The sequence below is a fragment of the Poecile atricapillus genome, chromosome 1, assembly GCF_030490865.1.
Source record: "Poecile atricapillus isolate bPoeAtr1 chromosome 1, bPoeAtr1.hap1, whole genome shotgun sequence".
Taxonomy (NCBI): Eukaryota; Metazoa; Chordata; class Aves; order Passeriformes; family Paridae; genus Poecile; species Poecile atricapillus.
In genome coordinates, this window is record NC_081249.1 from 30,834,228 (window position 1) to 30,855,742 (window position 21,515).

The 21,515-nt window shown below is 39.5% G+C and overlaps 1 protein-coding gene across 1 annotated transcript in view; it reads left to right on the plus strand.

Annotated features, from left to right (window-relative positions):
• The window catches only part of AFF3 (ALF transcription elongation factor 3), a 319,688-nt gene that overhangs the window by 180,840 nt on the left and 117,333 nt on the right, over positions 1–21,515 (plus strand). Inside the window, exons 6-7 of the mRNA XM_058829676.1 lie at positions 11,946–12,032; positions 17,389–17,425. Coding sequence (XP_058685659.1) covers positions 11,946–12,032; positions 17,389–17,425 — 124 coding nt within the window. The remainder of the gene's footprint in view (positions 1–11,945; positions 12,033–17,388; positions 17,426–21,515) is intronic.

Consider the following 21,515-nt stretch of genomic DNA (forward strand, 5'->3'; position numbering starts at 1 on the left):
AGTTCCCTTTGGTTGATGTAATTCAGCACTGGGAATGGGCTGGGATTTTACCACTGGTATTTTTTATGTCTGGTATTCTGAACAAGGAGTTGCACTAGTTGAGTCACCTCCAGATCACTGTTTCTTCTTTACACATACATCTTTTGGATGTAGCTGCCTTTCCCATCCAGATTATTTTAAGCCATCTTAATTGCAGGATCCCAAATGTTCATTATTACAGTACTCTTTTACCAGTGCAGAAATCTCCAACTGACCCCATTGCATTTTGAGGGTATTTCCAATTTATGGTTTTATTGCTAGTAGGGGAAAAAAGCTTTATGTTGTGGGCTTTCTTCTCATGGGCTTCTGTGTATGCTAAAGCTTTGAAGGATATATCCACTGCTTTGTTTTACTAAGAAAGTCTTTCAAAGTGAAGAAGAATGGACCTAAAGGACTAATTATAATCAACGGGGTGAAAACCTTGGTTGGGCAGAGAAGTCCCTGAAGGCTTAAGTGGATATTAATTGCTACATAGACATTATCTGAACCTTCTCATTACAATGAACTGCAGTTTGATGCTTCCTATAAAGAGAAATCAAAAGAAATTAATGTTTTCTGCCATGAAACAATCTTTTGTGACTTTTAATATTTTAAATTTCCAATGCTAAGGCAGTTATTTCTGATTCCCTGCACTCTAAAAAATAGGTGACATAAATAAATAGTGATAATGATATGTCCTGTTTCCTTTTTCTTTATGTATTACTTTAATTTTTCCACATGATTTCTGTGAGGTTTAAAAAAAAGATAACATATACATCCTCATTTTTTAAATGTCAGAGAAGGAATGTTAATTATATTGTAAAGTGGATAAGTAAATCATGTAGTTAAGAGCTAAAAAATAAACAAGCATTTGTAACCATCTTATTTCCTTGCATACCTCTATCATAATGTAGCTTATAATTTCATAATCTCCTACTGTTTGCTGGCAAACATGTTGAGGAATTTTTTAGGGAGTTGTAAAAACTTTCGCTTGCATAATTTTTCATATCATTCTAGCTGTAAAACCAAGCTGTCTTTGTGGTGAGCGTCTGTTACGGCATCGGCAGAGAATACTTAGAAATGGTGAGGCAGCACGACGTGCTGCTCCACATAGGTTTTCTGTGCCCCATACAGGGCCTTCAGCAGTTCAAGTTAAACAGTTAAAAACTGTTTCAAAGATCTGTTTATTTTTCTTTCTAATAATTTAATGTGATTCTAAATAATTTAGATAAATCTAAATGTGTTTCATTTTAGTTAAAATGGCTTTGAAATCATTGCCTTTTTTTAAAAAATAGATGCAAATTTCTTACGCAGACAATATCTACAGTGCTTAAGATACTGGTGTTAATCTACTTTTTAATGAAATAAGTGGTGTAATGGATGAACCCAGAACATGCTTTAACTCTTCAATGTGTATTTTCATACCTTGTGCTGTTTTTTCCATCTGGAATCACAGATTGGCATTGTCACCCTCAGTGCCATTTATGTCGAGACAAGTGTTTTCTTAGGGGACTTTCTGACTCGAGATTCTTTCAACCTTAGTTCCAATTTTATGAGTTGTAACTCATAATAATATTATGGTACTTACAGAGATTACGGGAGTGCTGGGCTGCCTAATTCAGGTTTGCAATTGCCTTGCAAATGAAAGCCAGTGCGTATAATAAGCACAAAATACTGTTTCAGGGCTTCAAACAGACAGAACTTGAGACAATAATAGCTTTGAGGAGCACAATATAAGCACGAGACAAATGTAAATTGCACAGCTACAGAATGGTCTCCTTCACTGCTCCATGGCTGTGTTTGCAGCTAGAGAGAAGCACGCACACAAAATGAGCTTTAACAAGAAATGCCGGATTGCCTAGGGACATCTGAGGCAAACAAAGGGGCTCTGCCTGCGTCTGGCAGCATGGCAAAGGCCACCCCATGTGTAGCAGGAGGAATGGTAAGTGCTGTTCATGCACATGGCACTGGCTCCTGAGAACAGGAGGGTGAGCAGAGCTCCCAGCCAGGCGGGCTCCCTGCTTGTGCACAATGCCCTCGCAAGGGCTCCCCACACTCCGTGCTGCTGGCAAGCCTAACATTTCTCTACACAGCAACAAGGGACTGGCCTCCAGCCCTCTCCCCACTCTTCTAGAGGATGGTCCAGGTCTTACGTCCAGTGATGTGCCCAAACTATCTTTCTGCTGACCATAGCAAGAGTGTTGGCCGAATGTTCATCCCCACCTCAAATCTCCAAGGTTTATTGTGGTGCTTATGAAATCAGGAGCTTATTAAATCAAAATCAGTAGAGGACATCCATGGACCATAGCTTACTAATGCATAAGAAAATAAGAAACTTCTGCTTCTATGTTTTCTAAAGCACAGTAGGACATCCCTTTCTCACAGTCACTCCTTTTGCGGTCAGTACCTAACAGTCACATGTAAATACAAATGTTTAATGTTTTTTCTTGGTTTATAAAGCATGTATTGATAACCATAAATGCTGAGGATTTTGATGAACTATAAACAAAATGTAAAATAAACAATAAAATCCCACTTAGCTAAGTTTTAGGTGTGAGTTTGAATGGTGTATCTTATCACCCAGAATGACTAGTTCTCTGACCTGTGTGACAAGCCAGATAACTTCAGCCACTCTCCCCTGTCTTGAACCTATTATCTTGTATTTGGCTGAAGCATATAATTCAGAAAAACATCTTTTATCTTATGATTTTAAGAGATGAAGATAGGCATTCCATAGCACTGAATCCCTAAAGTGAACCACCTCACCAGCTCATGAGAAATTGTTCTTTTTTTCCTACCTTCCTTCACCTTGCTTTTTTGTTCTTCTATCCATTGGCTCAGGATGCAAGAAGTATATGTATTGTAACCCTAAGGACGTTAGTGATTTTAGTCTTTCTCTGTAATTGTGAACTGGCAACAGTTTCCACTGATTTTTTAAGTCATCTCTTGAGAATGCTATTGAAGGTGTTGAGTAGAGGTTCTGCCTTTCCTTGGGACACCTAACAGTTAGCTACAATTAGGTTCTCCAGAAATCATTTTACAGGGGGTTTTCCCCCATGAAGATGCTTACACAAATCAAGCATAGTGGCTCTTAATGTAACTGAGCTGATTTCATCTGTGATTATGCTTTTTTTCCCACTTCCTCAGAATTCCCAGCATTTCTGAAGAAATGTGTTCAAGAAAACAAGCTATTACAGCATTATTGTAGCCAGTTCTGGTGCACTACCGTATTCAAATGCACCCTGATGGATTGAGCTGTTTGGGAAAGAGTATGAGATGTGGGATGTTTGTTTTTAGTTTCTTGTCCTCTGATGATCCCTAACTCCTTTCTGGGTTCACTATCCCAGTCTATGGTATTCTTAATTTCTGGACATGAACCTGTGTTCAGCTCTGTACACCTCTGTACCCTTTGCTGAACTAGTATGTGTTGTCTTCAGACATCACATTGTGCCATTGTGCTACTTCTAGAATACAAACCAGCAAGATTTAACATCTTTCTGTCAATTCAGATGTAGGAGGCACATGATGTAACCTTGAGAACAGATGGCTGAATTCACATACACTGAAGCACACAGTGCTACACTGATTTCTTAATCTCATTCTGAATAAATGACTTGTATATGAACAGATTCCCCAAGTTGTCAGAGCATCATAAACAAAATTGTTTGCTAATTGCAGTCAGCCACATCCATGCAAGGTTGTCCAGGAAGGATTTACAGGCTGCTTTGCCTTGCAGAACCTCTTTGTTTTATGGCAGGGAAAAGGGAAGGGGAGTCTCTGTCTTGATGCTCAGCTCTTCAGTCCAACGCTCCAGCCTGGTGTAATTTTCACCTGTAAATTGAACAGATTTCATCTAATTGCATTAAGAAACCACAAGTGCAAAACCTCTTGGAACTGTACTTTATAGAGCTACATTTGACAGTGTTTTAACTTCTAATACTTTAATTCTGACTTTTTTCTTTTTATGAATTTTTCTTACCCTCTCTATCATCTTGCCACACTGACCCAAGTTTGTTGTAGTAGCACAGAACAGAAGCTTCCTTGCTTCTTGTTATGGTTGGAAGCCTTCACAGGTATGTTAGCCAAAAGGCATTCTGGTAGCACTTTAAACTTTAACCCAGAGTACAAGGTATTTACTTCATGTAGTGTCTGCCCATAACTTGGGCACAGAGCACACAGGCATCACTGTGTTACCCCTAAGTTCATGAAAGTTGACATGCTCAATCAGTTGGCTAAACAAGCTGAGCTAAAAAAACCAATTCATACCCACTGGTGAATCTCCACTGTGGATGCACAGAAGAGCTCTTTGAGTGAGGCCCCGGGTTTCCAGGAACCAAGTAAGTCTTTGTGGTACTCCCACTCCTTTTAAAATGGCTTCAGGGATATGAAATTTGAACTAAGAACAAATTAGACCAAACCAATGACCTGTTATTCCATCTTCTGACCAGGGAGTGATCCAGGACGACTAATGCACCTATCACAAAGCTTCCAGCCTCCCACAACATAAGAAAATGAAAAAATTTGTCTAGTTTAATAAAAAAATTAGATTTTTTTTTCCCTCACAAAATTTGCTTCAGTGACCTCTCTGCATTTAGCAGTGTATTTTTGTCTGAATTAAAGGAGTGTTTATATTAGAACATTGCATGCATTTGTGGAAAAGATATTTCAGTATTGATAAATATTTACCATGATGGTATTTCTGTCTTCTCCACCCTGCAGATGTTTTCCTTACTAAATGTGTCTGGTTTTCAGCTTTGAACATTTTTTCCTCTGTTTTTTTGTCTGTATTAATACAATCATCCATCAAAAGAAGAGTGAGACCCTGACCAGTGTCCTGGTATTTTTTTTCCAATAGCCTTTGTTTTAATTTCTTGAAATGTTTCCAGAGCAATCCTGAAGCCACTACCATTGCCTAAGAATTAACATGCTTGTTACGGTCTCTGAAAATGCCAGCTATATGCACTTTTTCATTATTATCTGAAACCATGCAGAGATCTGGACCTTGAAGTATCCTAGGTCTTTTCCTTTCCTCTTTTGCCTCCCCCCACTCCCAAGAGGCAGCTATTCATCTTCATTAGCCACTTCTGTTAGCTTGCTGCCAACTGAGACTAGAAAACTAGCTGCATCAGTCTCGCATGGTAATTCAGGAATTAGAATCCATAGTCCTTGGGTACAGGAGGTTAATGCACTAATAAAGATTGTACCTTGATTAACCACATCATCTCAGCTTGCCCAAGCAAGGTTGGTTTTCAGACACTTTGTTGTTTCATATGGTTCAATGCATTCATCTAGAAACACAGCTTCTTAGCTAAAAAGAGCTCATCTTTGTGACTAAAAGAGAAATTTTATCTTTTTTTTTTTTTCATCTCACTGAAAAATATTTTTAAAATTTAAGGAAATTGTCTAAATGCTGTTCTGTGATATGGCTGTAAAAGAACACCTTTCTTTCCTAAGAGGGGGGAAGGAGGTTTGTCCTAAATTCTGATATGAGAGAGCATGACATGGTTTATAAGCTAATTAACTTGTTTTTAGAATGAAACCATATTTTTTTAGATACCCATAGCTTCTTCTAGGCCCACAGTCTCATTTATTCCCCCCAAAATGAATAAAAATTTGCAAGCATTTATGTTAAAGAATTATAATCATACAAATTAAGGACCTAAATAAGTCAGTTTTATAAGTAAGCAGCTATAGCCTTCTTTTACATTTGTCTGTCCTAGATTGCTGAACCTCGACTACGTGCTGCAGGTTATTTTCAGGATGGTCCCACTAAAGCAGAGATAATATATTCCAAACAGAAACTTATTGCACTGGTGTTTCTGATTTGCTGTAGGGTGAATTGATCCACAGATCACGTTGCAAATGCTCATGATTTGGAATGGTTTCGTTCTGTAGATACCAAATATCTGGATATTTAATGCTGAACACACTCTTTAGTGCTGCAGTCTGCAGAATCTCTTACCTTCTCCCTTTTCACGGGCCTAATTTCTTTTTTTTCCTTTCTTTCTTCCCAGTTCATGGGCATGTGCTTGCGCGCACACACACGCAGACACAGACACACACGCTCACAAATCCTGTTTCTCTCAAGCAGTTTCTGCTGATGACCATCTGTGCACGTCTGAAGAACCAAGCACAGCAAAAATGACACAGTCTCAAGCTACACAGTTACCTTCATTTCTTTGTTTAGAACAACAACAACAAAAAAATATTCCTTGACAAGCACTTGCCCCTGGATTGTCATGTATCTTTGGACGTTTTACCAATGAAGCCTAATGAAAGGAATTCATATTACAGAAAGCAACGGAGCATTTGGAGAGTCTCGGGACTGGTGCCAAAGGGGAAATGTGGTAGAATGTGTTTGCAGCAGATTGCTATGAAAAAAGTGACTCCTTGAAATCATTTTAGCAGGAGTAGGAGAGACAGAACTGCTGACTGAGGTTCAGAGCTGAACTGGCACCCAGCTCAGTGTCCTTACTGCAATTTCAGCACCATGATAGGGAGCTCACCATAGTTCTCTTATTTAATCCTTCAATTAGTATGTGTAACCATGTGTGCTGCTTATCTCAAGTTTAGAAAGCATTTTGCATCACACATGACAAATACTAACTATAAATTAAAACCCACCCAAATGAGTGGAGAGAAAGTAAGTAAAAAAGAAAACAGCAGAAGCTGGAAAACTACAAGGTATTTTGTCAGGTGGTGATGGTTCTGAATAACATGTTGTAAAATGATATCGACCATTAAGAGATACTCAAATGGAAAGCAGAAAATTATCAATTGCTCAAAGGAATTGCTCAATGGGGCTGATGAGGAACTAGAAAAATAGTTCTAAGTATGGATAAGTGACATAAAAAACCAAGATGAAACAGCTTTGTCTTTCCATTTTATAGGTGCATATTGGAAGTTTGGGTTGGAAAAGTTGCAACAATAACAGATACTACAGGAACCAATTTTGAAAAAAGGAGATTGGCTTTTCACATGATAGGAACCTTACCACAATGAAATACTGTCAGCTTCAACAGAGTCTCCAAAAGTTTCAGTGTCTAACTCTTTGCTTTGGATATTTGACACTAAAATCATAGCTGTGGTGTCGGCTAGTGGCGAGATAGCTTCATTGAATTGAAAGGGATATTTGCCAATTGACAGCAGTTAAAAAAAGAGACTTGTGTTTAAAAAAAAAATTTGAGGACAGAAGAGTAGCTAGATTAAAGGTTCTCGAACTGTGTATTGTGATCACTTGCTAAAGGGTCTTGGAAAGCTCTGCATTAGCTTTGCATGGCCTTGACTTCCAGCCAAATAAATATATCTAATGTTTCCCTAAAATGTGCATTTCAGTGTAGGTAACTACAAAGACAGATCCTCTCCAGTCCCCCTGAGCTAACCAGCAAGAGTATTTGCAAAGGAAAATTGTGTCTCACAAATCTCCTGTAATTCCTGTGACATGTCAGTAGAGCAGTGGATGAAGTTGAGTCAGCTAAAATAACTTTCAAAAGGTGTTTGACAGGGCCCTTTATGAGGTGCCACAAGTATTTCTTAAATCATCGTGTAGAGAGGCAAAATATTATGAATCAAAAATCAGCTAGGTGAGCACAAGCAGAGAGGAGGATTAAACAGTCAGTTTTCTTAATGACCCAATGATAAGTTCTGGTTTTGGCACTGAGCAAATAGCAAGATTATACATGTGGCAAGACTTTAAATCTAGATGATACCCATCTCCCTACTTGACATTAATTACGATTTTTCTGAATCAGTTCAACCATTCCTGGTATCATGTGCCACACAGCAAGACCGATGACACTAGATAAATAGCATTGCCTTAAATCTAGAGTGAATACTATTATTTACCTCTGCATGGTACTTCTCCTGAAAAATCATCTACAAGTTAGGGTTAAAAGCTCCAAACAAAACACTGCCAAGCAGTCATTAATCCCCAAGAAATGTCTGGTTACTTAATTGTTGCTGCAGAAACTGAAGTTGGAGCAAGGATATGCAATACTATAGATACCTTTTTTTCCTAGATTTTCCCTTCAGTGAGAAGAAAAGCCAATTTTCCATGTTGAGTGAGATTAACTAGGCTTGAACCTTTATAGCTTGTAAAACTGGACATTTATGTATGACTGCTGAAAACTGATTTATTACAGGTAGAGATGGGTAGAGTTGCAGGGCTGTAGAATTGCAGTATGCATGGGAATGAGATGTGCCATCACCAGCAGCACCACAAAGATGCCAGTGCAAAACAACATTGCTGCAACTCTCACAGGGAGAAGTGGGTGTTCCAAAACAAAGAGAGGGTCTCTGAGCTGCTCCTTGGACTTGTGCATCTGGCTGCAGGAGGACATGGACAGTCATTGTCATCTCAAAACAAGCTGTCCTCCAGTTGGGCAGGACATATCATTATCCACATATATTTTTTAAGCAGCCTGATCAGGGCTTCCTTCTTTGGTCTAGAAGTCTTTGTTTTCTCCACTTCTGGGCCCCAAATGTCTTCTCAGTACTTTCTTTAGTTGACATTGTTCAGGACTTTAGGATTAAGTTAATCAAGTTTGAAGAAGACTATAAATTGGTTTTAAATTGGACCATTATCTTGTAGTGGCTGGAGCATTTTTCTTGTGCCTGGTGTTTCTGACTTATTTTTTGATTCATGCTGCTTTTTTCCTCTTTTTAATTTCAAAAACTTTTTGTGTCAATCAATATTCTAAGCTGCTAAGGCTCTTAAATACATTTAAATTTTCATCAGTCCTTTTCAAACAGTTTTTGGCCCAGTGGATGCCTTTATGCCAGTACTGCCAATCCCAAATTCCAAAGACAGGCAAGTTACCTGAGAAGATGGGCATGAAAGTTCATTTTACAATAAAAGTTGAGTCCTTTCTGTTTCCTTGGTAAAATAGTTGCCATTTAGGCTTTCATTTTCAAACATTTCACACCATGTACCAAAAAAATAAAATATCTCAATATAATCATATGTCCCTACTAGTTCTTTGAATCTGTTTCAAATATCTTCAGCTAGCATCTAAAATCCTGAGAATTGGCACACTTGAACATATTCTGGATTTGTTTCTGCTTGATCTTGCAAAGTGTTGACATTTTCTGGACACCTAAATCCTTTCTCCTGATTTTTGAGGCTCTGTTCTTGGCAGCCAGAAAGGACACTGCACATAGTTTAATGTTTCTATCTTCAAAAAAATATTATACTAAATTTAAATCTTACCACTCCTCAAAGCTGACAGCCTGTAGTTTGGGACGCTTTTCATGGTGGCTTTCTGATTATTTTTTCCTAATTTTATTTAATTTTATAGTTGTCTGAATTTCAAAGGGTAGAGATAAATATGAAAAAACAATATGGTCACAACTCAGTGTATTATTCTAGTAAATTCACATTCAGATATTCATGTTAATGGCAGTTATTAACCCTGGCAGATATCAGTGGTCTTACTAAATCTTTGTGTCAGAAAGGGTTACATCAAATTTAAATAATGTAGAAAGCTTTATTATATACCACAAAGTAAAAAAAAAAAGAGAAGAGAAGCTAGTTGGGGGGGAGAAAAAAAAGACCATCAAGGCTCTTTGTCATTGAAGTGTGGATGAGAAATAATGTTGGTGAAAAGAAGAAAGGTCACCCTTATTTTTAATCAACCCACTGGTCCTTTTCCTGGATGAAGGCATCATTGTCAGACTCGGGCAGGCAAGGTGGGAGGAAGGAGCTCTGCTGCTGTAACAGATTGGTTTGTGCTGGCACAGAGCAGGCTCCTCAGGAGATGTTTCCCTGAAGGTGACAGTGGGGTCACTGATTGTATAACCTGGAAGAACTGCTTCTTGAGCAAATGGCAATCACAAGCACCAAATAGAGTGTTTCACAAGTAGCATAACTTTAGGTCAAAGCCACCAGATGTTCCCAGTCTGGCTGCCCCCGTTTTTAAATTGACAGAGATAACGTGAAGCATTGCCCTTGGGAAGAAAGGGACAGTAAGTCATTCTCACGTGCTGTTTCGGGCTCAGCGCCTCAACTTGGAGGGAAGAACACTTTGGTTGTGTACAGGGTTTTAGCAGTGGAAACACCTCTAGTCTATGTATGCAACATCACATTTCCCACAAAAGAAATGGTTCTCTGAGGGAAAAGTGAGAAAAGCAGGTGTGAAAGTGGTACTTTTTTAGATAACAGACTTAGGGTTAAATACCCATGTTGTAAATCTCCTTCTTGTCAATTTATAGTCATACACCTTTACTGTTAGAATATTTCTTAATACATAATTCCTTAATCTTTTGCAAACAGTAGCACATGTGCCAGATACTTGTAGCAAACAGAAATTTGATTGCCTATGTTTTTTGCTGCCTGAGTTTTAAGAAGTTACTGTATATTAAAAATTGCTATATACTGTTATTGCTGGCACTTATCAGATAAGGAAGTCATAAGATGAATGATCTGCCTCAAAGAAGTGAAAAGCAAAGCAATTCTGATACTGAAACTGCAAACCAGATGATGCTCTGATTAGAGGCACACACATAGATTAGAGAAGTATAATAAATCATGTAACTTTTTAGCCTCAAATAAAATAAAAGAATGCAATTTTTATTAGGAAATAAACTGTTTATCAAGAATGCTTTAAAAGTGACATTTATGGCTAATAAACTGTGTTGAAAGGGCTGGTCCTTTCATTGGCAGAACAGCCAGAGACTTTCCACAATGTGAAAAATGCAGCAGCTCAGCCCATGCCGGGTCAGGAAGCAGTTCCGTCAGCACTAATGAAGGATGGGAAAGAGACTCACACACACTTTTTTCAAACAAGAACATTTCTTTTCTCTTTAAAAAGGAATGAGTCATGGAAATATAACTCCAGTTATTTTGGGAGATTGTGGATCCCTGCATGGCTCCTTGGAATATCACTGAGAAACAATTCTACAGTCCGTTAATGGTAGCAAAACCCAGCAAAGCATCTGCCAGGCAGACTCTTGATAGTGTCAGCAATCCCCCTGCTTAGGCAGGATGTTATTTGCTCTTTAGTTCCTTTAACGTATGGGCCAGCTTTCAGGGTTGTCATGCTTGGCACTATTTCTCATATTCATTCTCTTAAGTTACCAAATACTGTGGCTCTTGGTGATGAACATGTCAAAAAAACATGTCCATCCCTTAAGATCCTGCACTAGAGAGGAACAAACTTCTTGGCTGAAGCATTTAATTTACCTCCCCTCAAAAGCAGTCTTGCTTTGGAGACCAACTCATTCAGACTTGAATCATAACAGTATTGAGTGTGTGCCTGCCTGCTACCTGAAGCTGTGTAAAGGATGGCTACATAAAAGTCAGGTTAAGCTACATCTGTCTCTTATGTATGAAAAAATGTCCCTCAAGACAAAACAGGGAAGAGAAAAAGGTGGAAAGCAGCACACCTCATTTGGGACTTGCCATATATGTGTCCTGCAAGACACAAACACTTTGGAGTAAGGAATTTACTCAACTCCTTTACAACTATAAAGGCAATTTTACAAATTAACTGTTAGCAAGTGATAAGCATTTACCATTCTGACCTTGCATGTGAAATCTGTTTTGTGATTAGTCCACGTGTACCCCATTGGTCATGAATTGAAATTTCTGTTCCTGTCTATAAAAAAATGCTCTTCTGTGAGTCTCACAGCCCGAATACATTGTGTGATTAAAATGTATTTGCAGATTGTCAGAAAAATCAAACTTTTTGCACTTAAGATACATTATCTATTCAGGAAAATGAGACGGTGCTTAGGAACTGCTCTCAAGAGTCTGTAAAAATCATTGTAGCTCATGTTCTGTCTAGATTATATGAAAACTGGGCATTTCCTAGAAGCTGCAGTAACTTAAATATTCCACTACCCAGGTACTTTTGCTACTGATATGCTATCATTATCTCCTTTTCTACTGACTTTCTAAATGCAGTTTGCTGAACAATATTGTTTTTCAGGAGATGACCCATTCATGGCCTCCACCACTGTCAGCTATTCACACACCAGGAAAGGCAGAACAAAGCAAGTTTCCCTTTCCAAACAAGGTAAGACATTCAGACACATTCCTCCTGCTCATCACAGTATGTCCTATGCAAGTGTGTGAGGTCTCTGGGCTGAGGCTGTGATGGTCTTCTTCATGTGTGTGTGCCAGTATTCCATCTTTTCCCTTCTTACAGCCTCAGCAGGGCTACACAGCCTGCATCTCTTGGCAGCAGAATTGATGGTGGTGTGGGGGCCACAGGCTAGGCAAAACCACAGATGTCTCTTGTGGGATCTCCAGGTGGGGTGGCTTCTGCTGAGGCTCCTGACTGATACCTTAGGGCACAGGCAGCAGTGGAAAGTCAGGGAGCTCCTCCTTGCATGCATTGCTCCTGCATTGTTTGGCTTCATCTTTTGTTGAAACCTGTGAGGTCTGAGGAGGCCTTCACTAGTACACTGGCCTCTAGTTGGGCCCAAGGAGTGAGCACACATCTTCTGCCACCAGCCTGGTTTCAAAGGGGTAGCTTTGCTAGAGAGGCAGTCAGCCCAGTGCCATGGTTCACAGAGGGGGCACAGAAGCATTTGCCACAGAAACATTTGATCCCCCAAGAGACCAAAGCCACTAGTCCTGCTGATACTTCCTTAAAACCAGCCCCTCTATTGGATATGTATCCAAGGGAGGATGCAGTGCAGCATGGTAAAGCTCATCAGCACAAGCTTGGGGAAACCACATTATTTATACATGGTAAGTCAAGAGGGAATGAAATCAGCTATCTTGTGCAAGAGCCAATAAATTTCATATTGTATCACCATATACTGTTTAGATGTCACAAGCATATTTCATGCAGCGTTCAAGCTTGAAAGATGGTATTGATACTGTTTATAGTCTTTCTCCTGTTAAAGCAAGCTCGTTTGGCAACTTTTAAGTCCATTCTGCAAAATTTAGTTCAGGGAATAATTATAACTACAAAGCCAAGAAAACTTCATTTTCCTACAGTAAAACAGCTTTTCTGTGGATGAGAGTGTCATGATTTTGAAGTTTCAGGGGTGTAAACTGAGATATCTCTGGCATGTTATGAAAGAAAAGGAAGGAAATAACTCACTATTTGTTTTTTGAAGGCAGACAAATGACTGAAGATGGTAGGTGAACTAGAGGTTTAAGTTAGAGCAAGTCCTGTAGAAGAGAGGTGGGTCAGCAGCTTACAAGCAGGTGAAGTGCCTGATAGGGATGACAGAGTGAAGTGGTGCTTGCAGTGCTGCAGTTTCTGCCGCAATTATCACCACACGATGTGTTTGTGTGGCACACGTGCAGATGTGGACGGGCAAGGCATGCATCTGTCAGTGGATCTGTGAGGCCATCGTGAATCCACATCCTCACAACTAAATGTACTATGATAAATATAGGAATAGGAGAACCACAGAGCAGGGAGCAAAGATACATGAATAATGGTTGATATTGACTTTCTCATCTTCTCTCTGCCTGCTCATTCATCTCTCTGGGAAATTTTCTATTATTTTGAATTGCAGAGCCGTTTCAGAGATCTACCACTCATTTTTAAAGATCTTTTTCGAGGTGGTTTCCTTTTCTTTTGCCAAAGTAGGATTTTTATTTTTTTTAAGCTTAGGATGGACAAGATTTCATATAGTAATATATGAGCATACTTTTGTACATCTAATAACATCACAACTGCATTGTGGCCTGGGTGGTCTGCATGGCCAGAAATTAGAGTGCTTTGTGTGAGATGGGAAAGAAGTATCTTAAAAAACTCACCGGAGTCCTGGAATAATTCTGTATTACTTGCCTTAGATTATGTTAATTTTAGACACCATTTCTATTGGAAAATATTTGAAAATAATTAAAAGATATTCTGTGGCTTAATCTGGTAATCTGTACAGTCAGAGACTTCAGAAAGCATCTGTTTTTCAGGCTCAAAAATGCAAAAAATGGTTTTCTAATTTTTCAAACATGTTTTTCAAACCTTCATAAGCTAGCTATTGCTTTTAAAAAAGCATAGTGTAAAATCTTTATTGGACCTCATAGGAAATGTCTCCATAGCTCTTAGAAAGCTTTCCCAGAGGTAAACTATGTAGCTGTCCCTACTTTTTAAAACCCGAAGGCTACACCAAACTTCCATTGATCTCACATTATTCAGATAAATGGTTTTGTCAGTTAAATAGTGACCAAGGCCAATAAAGAGACTGAAAGGCTAAAATCAGGGCAACAGCTTCATCTCTGAGTTCCAAGTCATGCATGGTAACATGAATTACTTTTCAGTCTTAATGGCAGTGTTGAGACATTAGTTCACTTCATTTGCAAAGAGTCTTCCAGCAAGAGAAACAAGTAGGCTGCACTCACTTTTAACAGAAGACAGTTCCCAAACATAGAAATTCTCATCATTTTGGGAATGGGAAAAAGAGAAGCTTGTAGGACTCCTGCCCTGTTACAAGGATGTAAATCATAACTACTTTTCTGTCTGTAAAAACTGAGTGTCAGCATCATTAGTTTGCATTCACGCCACACTGCTTTTAACCTGCAATTCAAGTAATTAGCAATCTGACAGCTTGAAACTTGAAATTTATTAATTAGGCTATTAAAGTTGCAAAGGCCACAGCAACTATACCTAGAGTGGTTTTGAAATCAGTCTAGTAATAAAAGTTAAATATCTGAGATTTATATATCACAAATATAACAGAATTGCACGTTTGAAACTGCACATGTGGATGTATTGATCAATATAACTAAATGCTCATTTGATGGAGGGGATGGATGTGCATAGGCTGTACTTCTATATAAATGTGCCTTATTAACATGGAAGGTCTGCATTGATTCACAAAAATGGGCGGAGAGCTGGGTCAGGTTTGACACGTGGCAGTGCCCAGTAGGTTTCCAAGTACTACGCTGCTGGAGAAACAGCACTAGGGATGTGTCCTTTATGTAATGGAGGGCATAAAGTTACATTTCATCCTTAACTTTGAATTTTCTTTCTCTCTGGAATTAATTTGTACTCTTGAATTTACTAGGAAAGGGCAATGACAGTCTCTTTATTTCTTGTTTTTCAAAGCTTAAGGATAATTGATTGAATGTGTGATGTGACCGTCTATGTATGCTTTCCTTTCTCCTCTCTGCCATACTTTGTTATGTACGAATGATCAGGCATTTCTTGATTTTAATTTTATTAAAAGCATCTTGATAAGTAAAGTTTAAATGAATAATTAAATTTGTAAATAAGAGCTCACTTGATGCTTGTGTGGATGAGCTTTCATGTTCAAGCATTAATTCTCTTGTGCAGGAAAAAATGCTGTTAATTCTGCTGCCTGATTTGCTCTCTTTCTTCGGTTTTTGTTTTTTTTTTGTGATTTCTTGTCTTGATAGTTTGATCAGGTGTGTGATTTCTGGTTATGCATATGTGATATTACAGGATCAGCCATTGTTTTATTATTTGAGAATTAATTTAGCCACTCCAAGAGAACTGGTTTCTTGTCACAAAGCTATTGGGTGATTACTCTTAGCAGACGCCAAGTTATCATAGTGATGTTGTTCCTTACAAGCGCAATTCATTTGCTTTTTCCTTTCTCGTTGATTTTAACAAGCTGGAGGAAATGCACTGGACAATAATCTTCAGAAATGAAGGCTTCACCTAGTTTTTAAAGTTGCATTCTTTTTGTCCCTCCATTAGTGGGAACGTTCTGTATTTGTCTATGAGTTATTTTTACTAGCCTTTGGCAGAGGCAAGATACTGTGCTCAGCAGTTAAAGGGGAGGGTGCATTCTTCCTGAGGTTAATGAAAAGGTAAAATAGGGAGCAAGATCCTTGTTCAGAAATTTCAAACAGTTTTACAAATACAAGGATATTTCCCACAAAAATATTGTATTTCCCTGAACTTCTCCAGGTACATAAATTCTCTGTTTTCAAAACTGAACATGCTCTAAAAGCAATTTTTATTGGGAGTGTGGTTGGCTACAAGAATAGCATTTAAATTCAAGTGTACATACCAGTACAGCACGGCTGCAAGCTGATCTTGACTTTTTAAGATTACATTCAGTCACTAGAAAAAAAACAGGCTTTAATCTCTCTTCATCAGAAACATTCACAAAAAGCTGATGCAATTTGTCAAAAGTACACAATTTCAAACTACTGAGAAATTATTCTTGGCATGTGAAACATGCTACAGATCTTTTCATATTGCTGTAGAAGGTAGAAACTCTTGGGGCTTGCCCAAAAATTTGACGTCTCACATTAAAGGTATTTAGGATGGAAGTGAGTTGCAGATGTGTATTATGGTATTAAAATTACAGATCAAAGCCATGCAGTCTGGACAGAGCAAAATGTGCAGATGGAGGGATTCTGATCAGCTGAGCCCTCAAGATGCCAGGGCCTGCTGTCCAGCCAACCTCTCTTTAGAGGGTCCAAGGAGCTCTTGGGTCCCCAAGGCCCTGAGGAATTCTCCTGAATGACTCAGCAGCACAATCCCAGACCAACAAAGTCAGAGCACCCTCGAATCTCTGGGGACCTACATTTTCCTCTCTCCATGAGCTGTGTGTTCGGCTCATCCCTCTGCCCCTATGGACCAGGGATCAAGTCCAGCGCCCAGCTTCTCACCAAAAATGATCGCACGTGTTCCTGTGGGTGCCTGGCCTCTCTGAACAGTCTTAACTGCAGCTCTAGCTGCAGCATGAATATGAGGTGGTATTCCTGTGTGTGTCTGGGTTATTCAGAAGCAGAGTTACATACAGGATACTCTTCCTGCTGCCGTTCCATGGCAAAGTGTTATTTTTTTTCCCTTGATTTAATTATCTTTTTGTTATGGTTTATATTTGAATTTATAGGCTTTTAAAAATATTTTTATGAATGCAAACAAATTCTGTGAGTAAAACACAGTGAACTAACATTTTCGCTTGAGGGAAAAGTGGTCTGATTTATTGCACCACATTCACAGGTATTGCTGTTGTCATATGAGGTCGACCTTGTAATCTCAGGGACCCAGAACTGGTCTGTATTTTCATTCTCTGATGCTGTCAATGTCAACATGGGAAAAGAAAAGACCAGCTGTGCTACTACCTCACGAATCCAATGGTCCATGAAACAATATTGGCCTTCCCTCTGTCTTATCATCTGAACTTGTAGAAGATAATAGATGAGTTTTGTCTGATCAATACATGAATAGTGAGCGGGAGAGTTGTAATAGCTATACAAGGAATTGCACCATTAAAGGGTTGTTGTGAAAAAAGTTTACAAGCCTAAGAATTAATGGATTTTCCAAGAAATTTTGGACTTATTCTTGTAAATGAAAATTACTTTGAAACCAAATGAACAATAATCAGTGTTGTTTGCACTGTTAAGGTAATGTCCAAGTAAGTATTGCGGCAAAAAAAAATGCTGAAAAAATAATTCACCTTCCCTTTTTTCTGTTATTACTGTAGGAGTCACAACAGGGATCTACAGGACACAGCAATACGAGTAAGTACCAACTCATTTTCTGGGTTCACTGGGTGGAGGGGTAGACAATGACTTTGAGAAAGAAGTGACTGATGAAGTAAGGGGTCAGTGGCAGACTGAGACAGCACAGAGCCTCAGCAGGCAGTACTCAGCTATGGACAAATATGGAGAACTGAAGAGTGACCATCAAAATGTCAGCTCTTTTGGTGGCCTGGGAGGAACAAAAAGTTTTCATTTCATCATGGCTGTTCCATTATGTAAATGAGAAAGACTGAAAGAGCAAAAGAGTGGTTTTTTTGGAAAGCCAGAAAAGAGCTGACCTACTTGCAGTCAGATCCAGACTGACAGAAAATTATGCAAGAAAACTTGTTATAATTTATCTTTCATATGCAATGGTATATTTGGTGGCCATTGCACAGTTATAAACTGCATAAATCTTGCCAAACTAACACTAGAAAGCGTTTCAAAGACCCTATGGCTCTTTTTGGCTAGCAGAGTGGGTAGGGGAGTGATGGGTGCTTGTGTGTCTCCTGCTCAGGGCTTTCCAGTGGATTCCAGTTTACAAATCATGGTGCAGATCAGTAGCACTTTAATTACATTTAGCTATGGTAAAAAAACTTAGCATCTGTATTGAACAAGAAGATTGAGTTGTTCTGTAAAACAAAATATTAATCCTCTCCCTTGACACCTCTGATGGTTGTTGATGTTGTCTTGCATATTAAAAATACATGATTCTACCCTGCTTTCCACATAAAATCATCACAGCCAAAAGAATTATTTTGCTAGCTTCCTGACCTGTCAGCCAGCACAGAGCCCAGTTTGCAAATTGCAGGGCTGTGACTGAAGATGAAAAATGCCCTGAGCTCATAGCTAGGGCTTTGAAAGGGTCTGGTCACCCACTGTATGAGGGAAAAGACATCCTGAGAGACAAGGCTGGGAGATGTAGGCTTTTAAAATGGTGTAGCTCTTCACCAAGGAAAGGTCAGCATGAGGAAGACAATGTTGTGAAGAAACGTGCAGTGGTGTCACTTAATTGCTGGCATTGATTTGATATTGCTGCAAGTACCAGCACTAAGGAAATAACAAAAGGCAAAGGGTATGAGGTTCTGTCAGAAAATAATGAATACAGTAATGAGAGAAAGAAGCACAAAAGAACCGTAATAGAGAGGGCTATGCAAACACAGGCAGAGGCACAAGCATGACAAACACACTGGCTGAGCTGAGAGCTTTGCAATGACATCAGAGGCCACAGTATTTGGCCAGCTTTGGTCCTAGCTGAGTATTTCCTTCTTCCAATACTTGAATAAAATAGGTTGTTCTGCATATTTAATGGAACCTGCATTCCCATGTATTACAAAATTGATCCTATGCCCTCACAACTTTTCCCTGCTTCTTACTCCTGTGGTCTCCGACCCCACTTCTGATTCCCCCATCCCTCCCATACCCCAATACCTCCAGTTTCTCCTCTCTTCATTCATCCTGCTTAGCAAAATCTGCAGCTGGGCAGAAGCTACACTTGGTACTGCCTAGGTGATGACAATCTAACCAAAGAACAGCTGGACCCATGCAGAAATATTACCTTCATTGGTGGCAAAAGTTAGGGTCACTGTCAGATGCCCAGACACTTTTTCTAACATCTCAGAGAGAGTTTGACTACCTCTGAGAGCTGTATCCATGAGAATTCCTGTTGAGGCGCTGCAATAAGATGTCAGACAAAACACAGTTAGAATGAGACATAGACTTTACCAGCCCTGTATGTCAAACTCAAAGGAAATTTGGGAAAAAATTATTCAGATGTGGGGTGGGTTGACCCTGACTGGACACCATGTGCTCACCAAAGCTGCTCTATTACTCTCCTGGACACAGAAGAGAAAATACAAGAGGATCATGGGTGGAGATAAAAACAGGGAGACATCATTCGCCAATTACTTTCATGGGCAAAACAGACTCAACTTGAGAAAATAAATTTAACTTATCACTAATCAAATCAGAGTAGGACAATGAGAAATCAAATCAGATCTTAAAAGCATCTTCTCACCCATCTCTTCATCCTGGGCTCAACTTCACTCCCAAATTCTCTACCTCCTCCCCACCAGCAGTGCAGGGAACCAAGGAATGGGGGCTGCAGTCAGGTAATCACACCTTGTCTCTGAAACTCCTTCCTCCTCAGGGAGGAGACTCCTCACATTCTTCCCTGCTCCAGTGTGTGGTCCCTCCCACAGGAGACAGTCCTCCATGAACTTCTTGTGAGCCCTTCCCACAGGCTCTGCTTCTTCATAAACTGCTCCAGCATGGGTCTCCTCCACAGGCTGCAGTCCTTCAGGAGCCGGCTACTCCAGCGTGGGTCCCACATGGGGTCACAGGTCCTGTCAGCAAACCTGCTCCAATGTGGGCTCCTCTCTCCATGAGTCCCCAGGTCCTGCCAGGAAATACTAGCAAATTACTCTGTGAAAAAGAACCCTAATGGTCAATGTATTGTGTTATCCAACTGCACATCTTCAGAGTCCCAGTTAGCTGTTTTTTCCCATTGCACCCTGACTTCTTTGGAGTGGCTCTTGAGCCTGTCATCTGCAATGGTTTTACTGCAGCTGCCAACATTGTCTTTCTCGTGGATTGCATTTGCATTTCTGTCATCCTTCCCCCACAAGGAAATCAAAGCATTTAAAAACTCATAATGGCTGAAATTATTCTACTCCATCACAATAAATATCATTTATCCCTGTTACCCAGAAAGGGAAACTTAATCGATTTGGTGATTCACCAAAATTCCAGCTAAGAGAAGAGAACTCCTTTTCTGGCCACCCACTATTCAACAGGGGAAATCCTACAAAAGTTCTTTTGAAATTTATTTTGAAATTCAAGAAATCTGTACACATCTTCTGTTTGTATCTAAAAAGGTCGGGAAAGAAGTCACATGAGATGAGGCAGAAACTAGGAAAGTCCTCCCAGTTCTGTGGCTAAGGATCTGTGGAGTGACACACCACTGTGTGTTTTCTGCATACACCCGCTGACACACACTCACCTGTTTCAGGAAACATACACAGTGCTTAGCATGTGAAACAAAGTGTGCTAACATCAATCCCATAGCAAGGTGGGTAGCATGTTCTTTGTTAAGAAAAAAGGCTAAGAAAAACAAAGGTTGGCACAAAGTTGCCCATAAAAAGAAGTCAAAACTAGAGAAGATTTAGCAGTTCAACAAATGCCAGCCTCCCACAATGGTATCTGCATGCATTTGACAGGTTACATGAAAAAATAAAAACTAAATCTTAATTTGGCCAAGAGTGAGGGTAAAATAGCCAAGTTATTGTAACAGGTAATTATATTTTACATTCCCTTATCCAAAAATACTATCTTTACCATGTCTCTGACATTCAACTATGCTTAGGCTAAACACATTTGTAAAATTTGTAAGATTCAGTCAAGTGAGAATGAAGTTGGTAAGAACTGATAAAGCATTAATGGCCAGATTTTCTACTCTGATAGGCTGGACTGATGCATTTCTACCATCTGTGCAGGCTTCATCCTTCCTCTCCAGACAGAAGTATGTTAACTGACAATTAGCATAAAAGCAGCTACAAATGCTTACGGTAGGGTAATCCATTAATATCCAGTTTGGCTAAATCACAGACATTCTGTTTCCTCACAGTACGTATGCTGTTTCCCTTGTTGCTGCATTAGCATACGTTGCTGAAAGTAGAACTGATGTGAACTCTGCTGGCAAAGCACTCAGGAATCCATATTCTCTCTCACACTCAAGCAAACCAGTGCTCATGGTAATAATTCATCACTTAGAAAAGACCTAAGTTACAGATAGAAAATCCTTGAATATATGCCAACTGTTACTGTTGGTTTCTTGTTCCAAATTTCCATAATGCAGATGAGCTCCAGGGCTCCAGGTTCCGGAAGGCTGACAAACGTATATTGTAGCAACAGCTTCCTAGCCAGCAAGTTCACCATCTGGATATACTTTCTGAGCTCTCTGCTGAAAGTGAAGGGTGACCTAGAGATTATGGAGTGGATGTATTCCATCCTGTGTGGATGCCCTGCTCATGCCTAAGTTTTAGGTGGCTTTAGCTACCCTCTTAAAGTGAATTCTGAGTTTCCCTAGAGG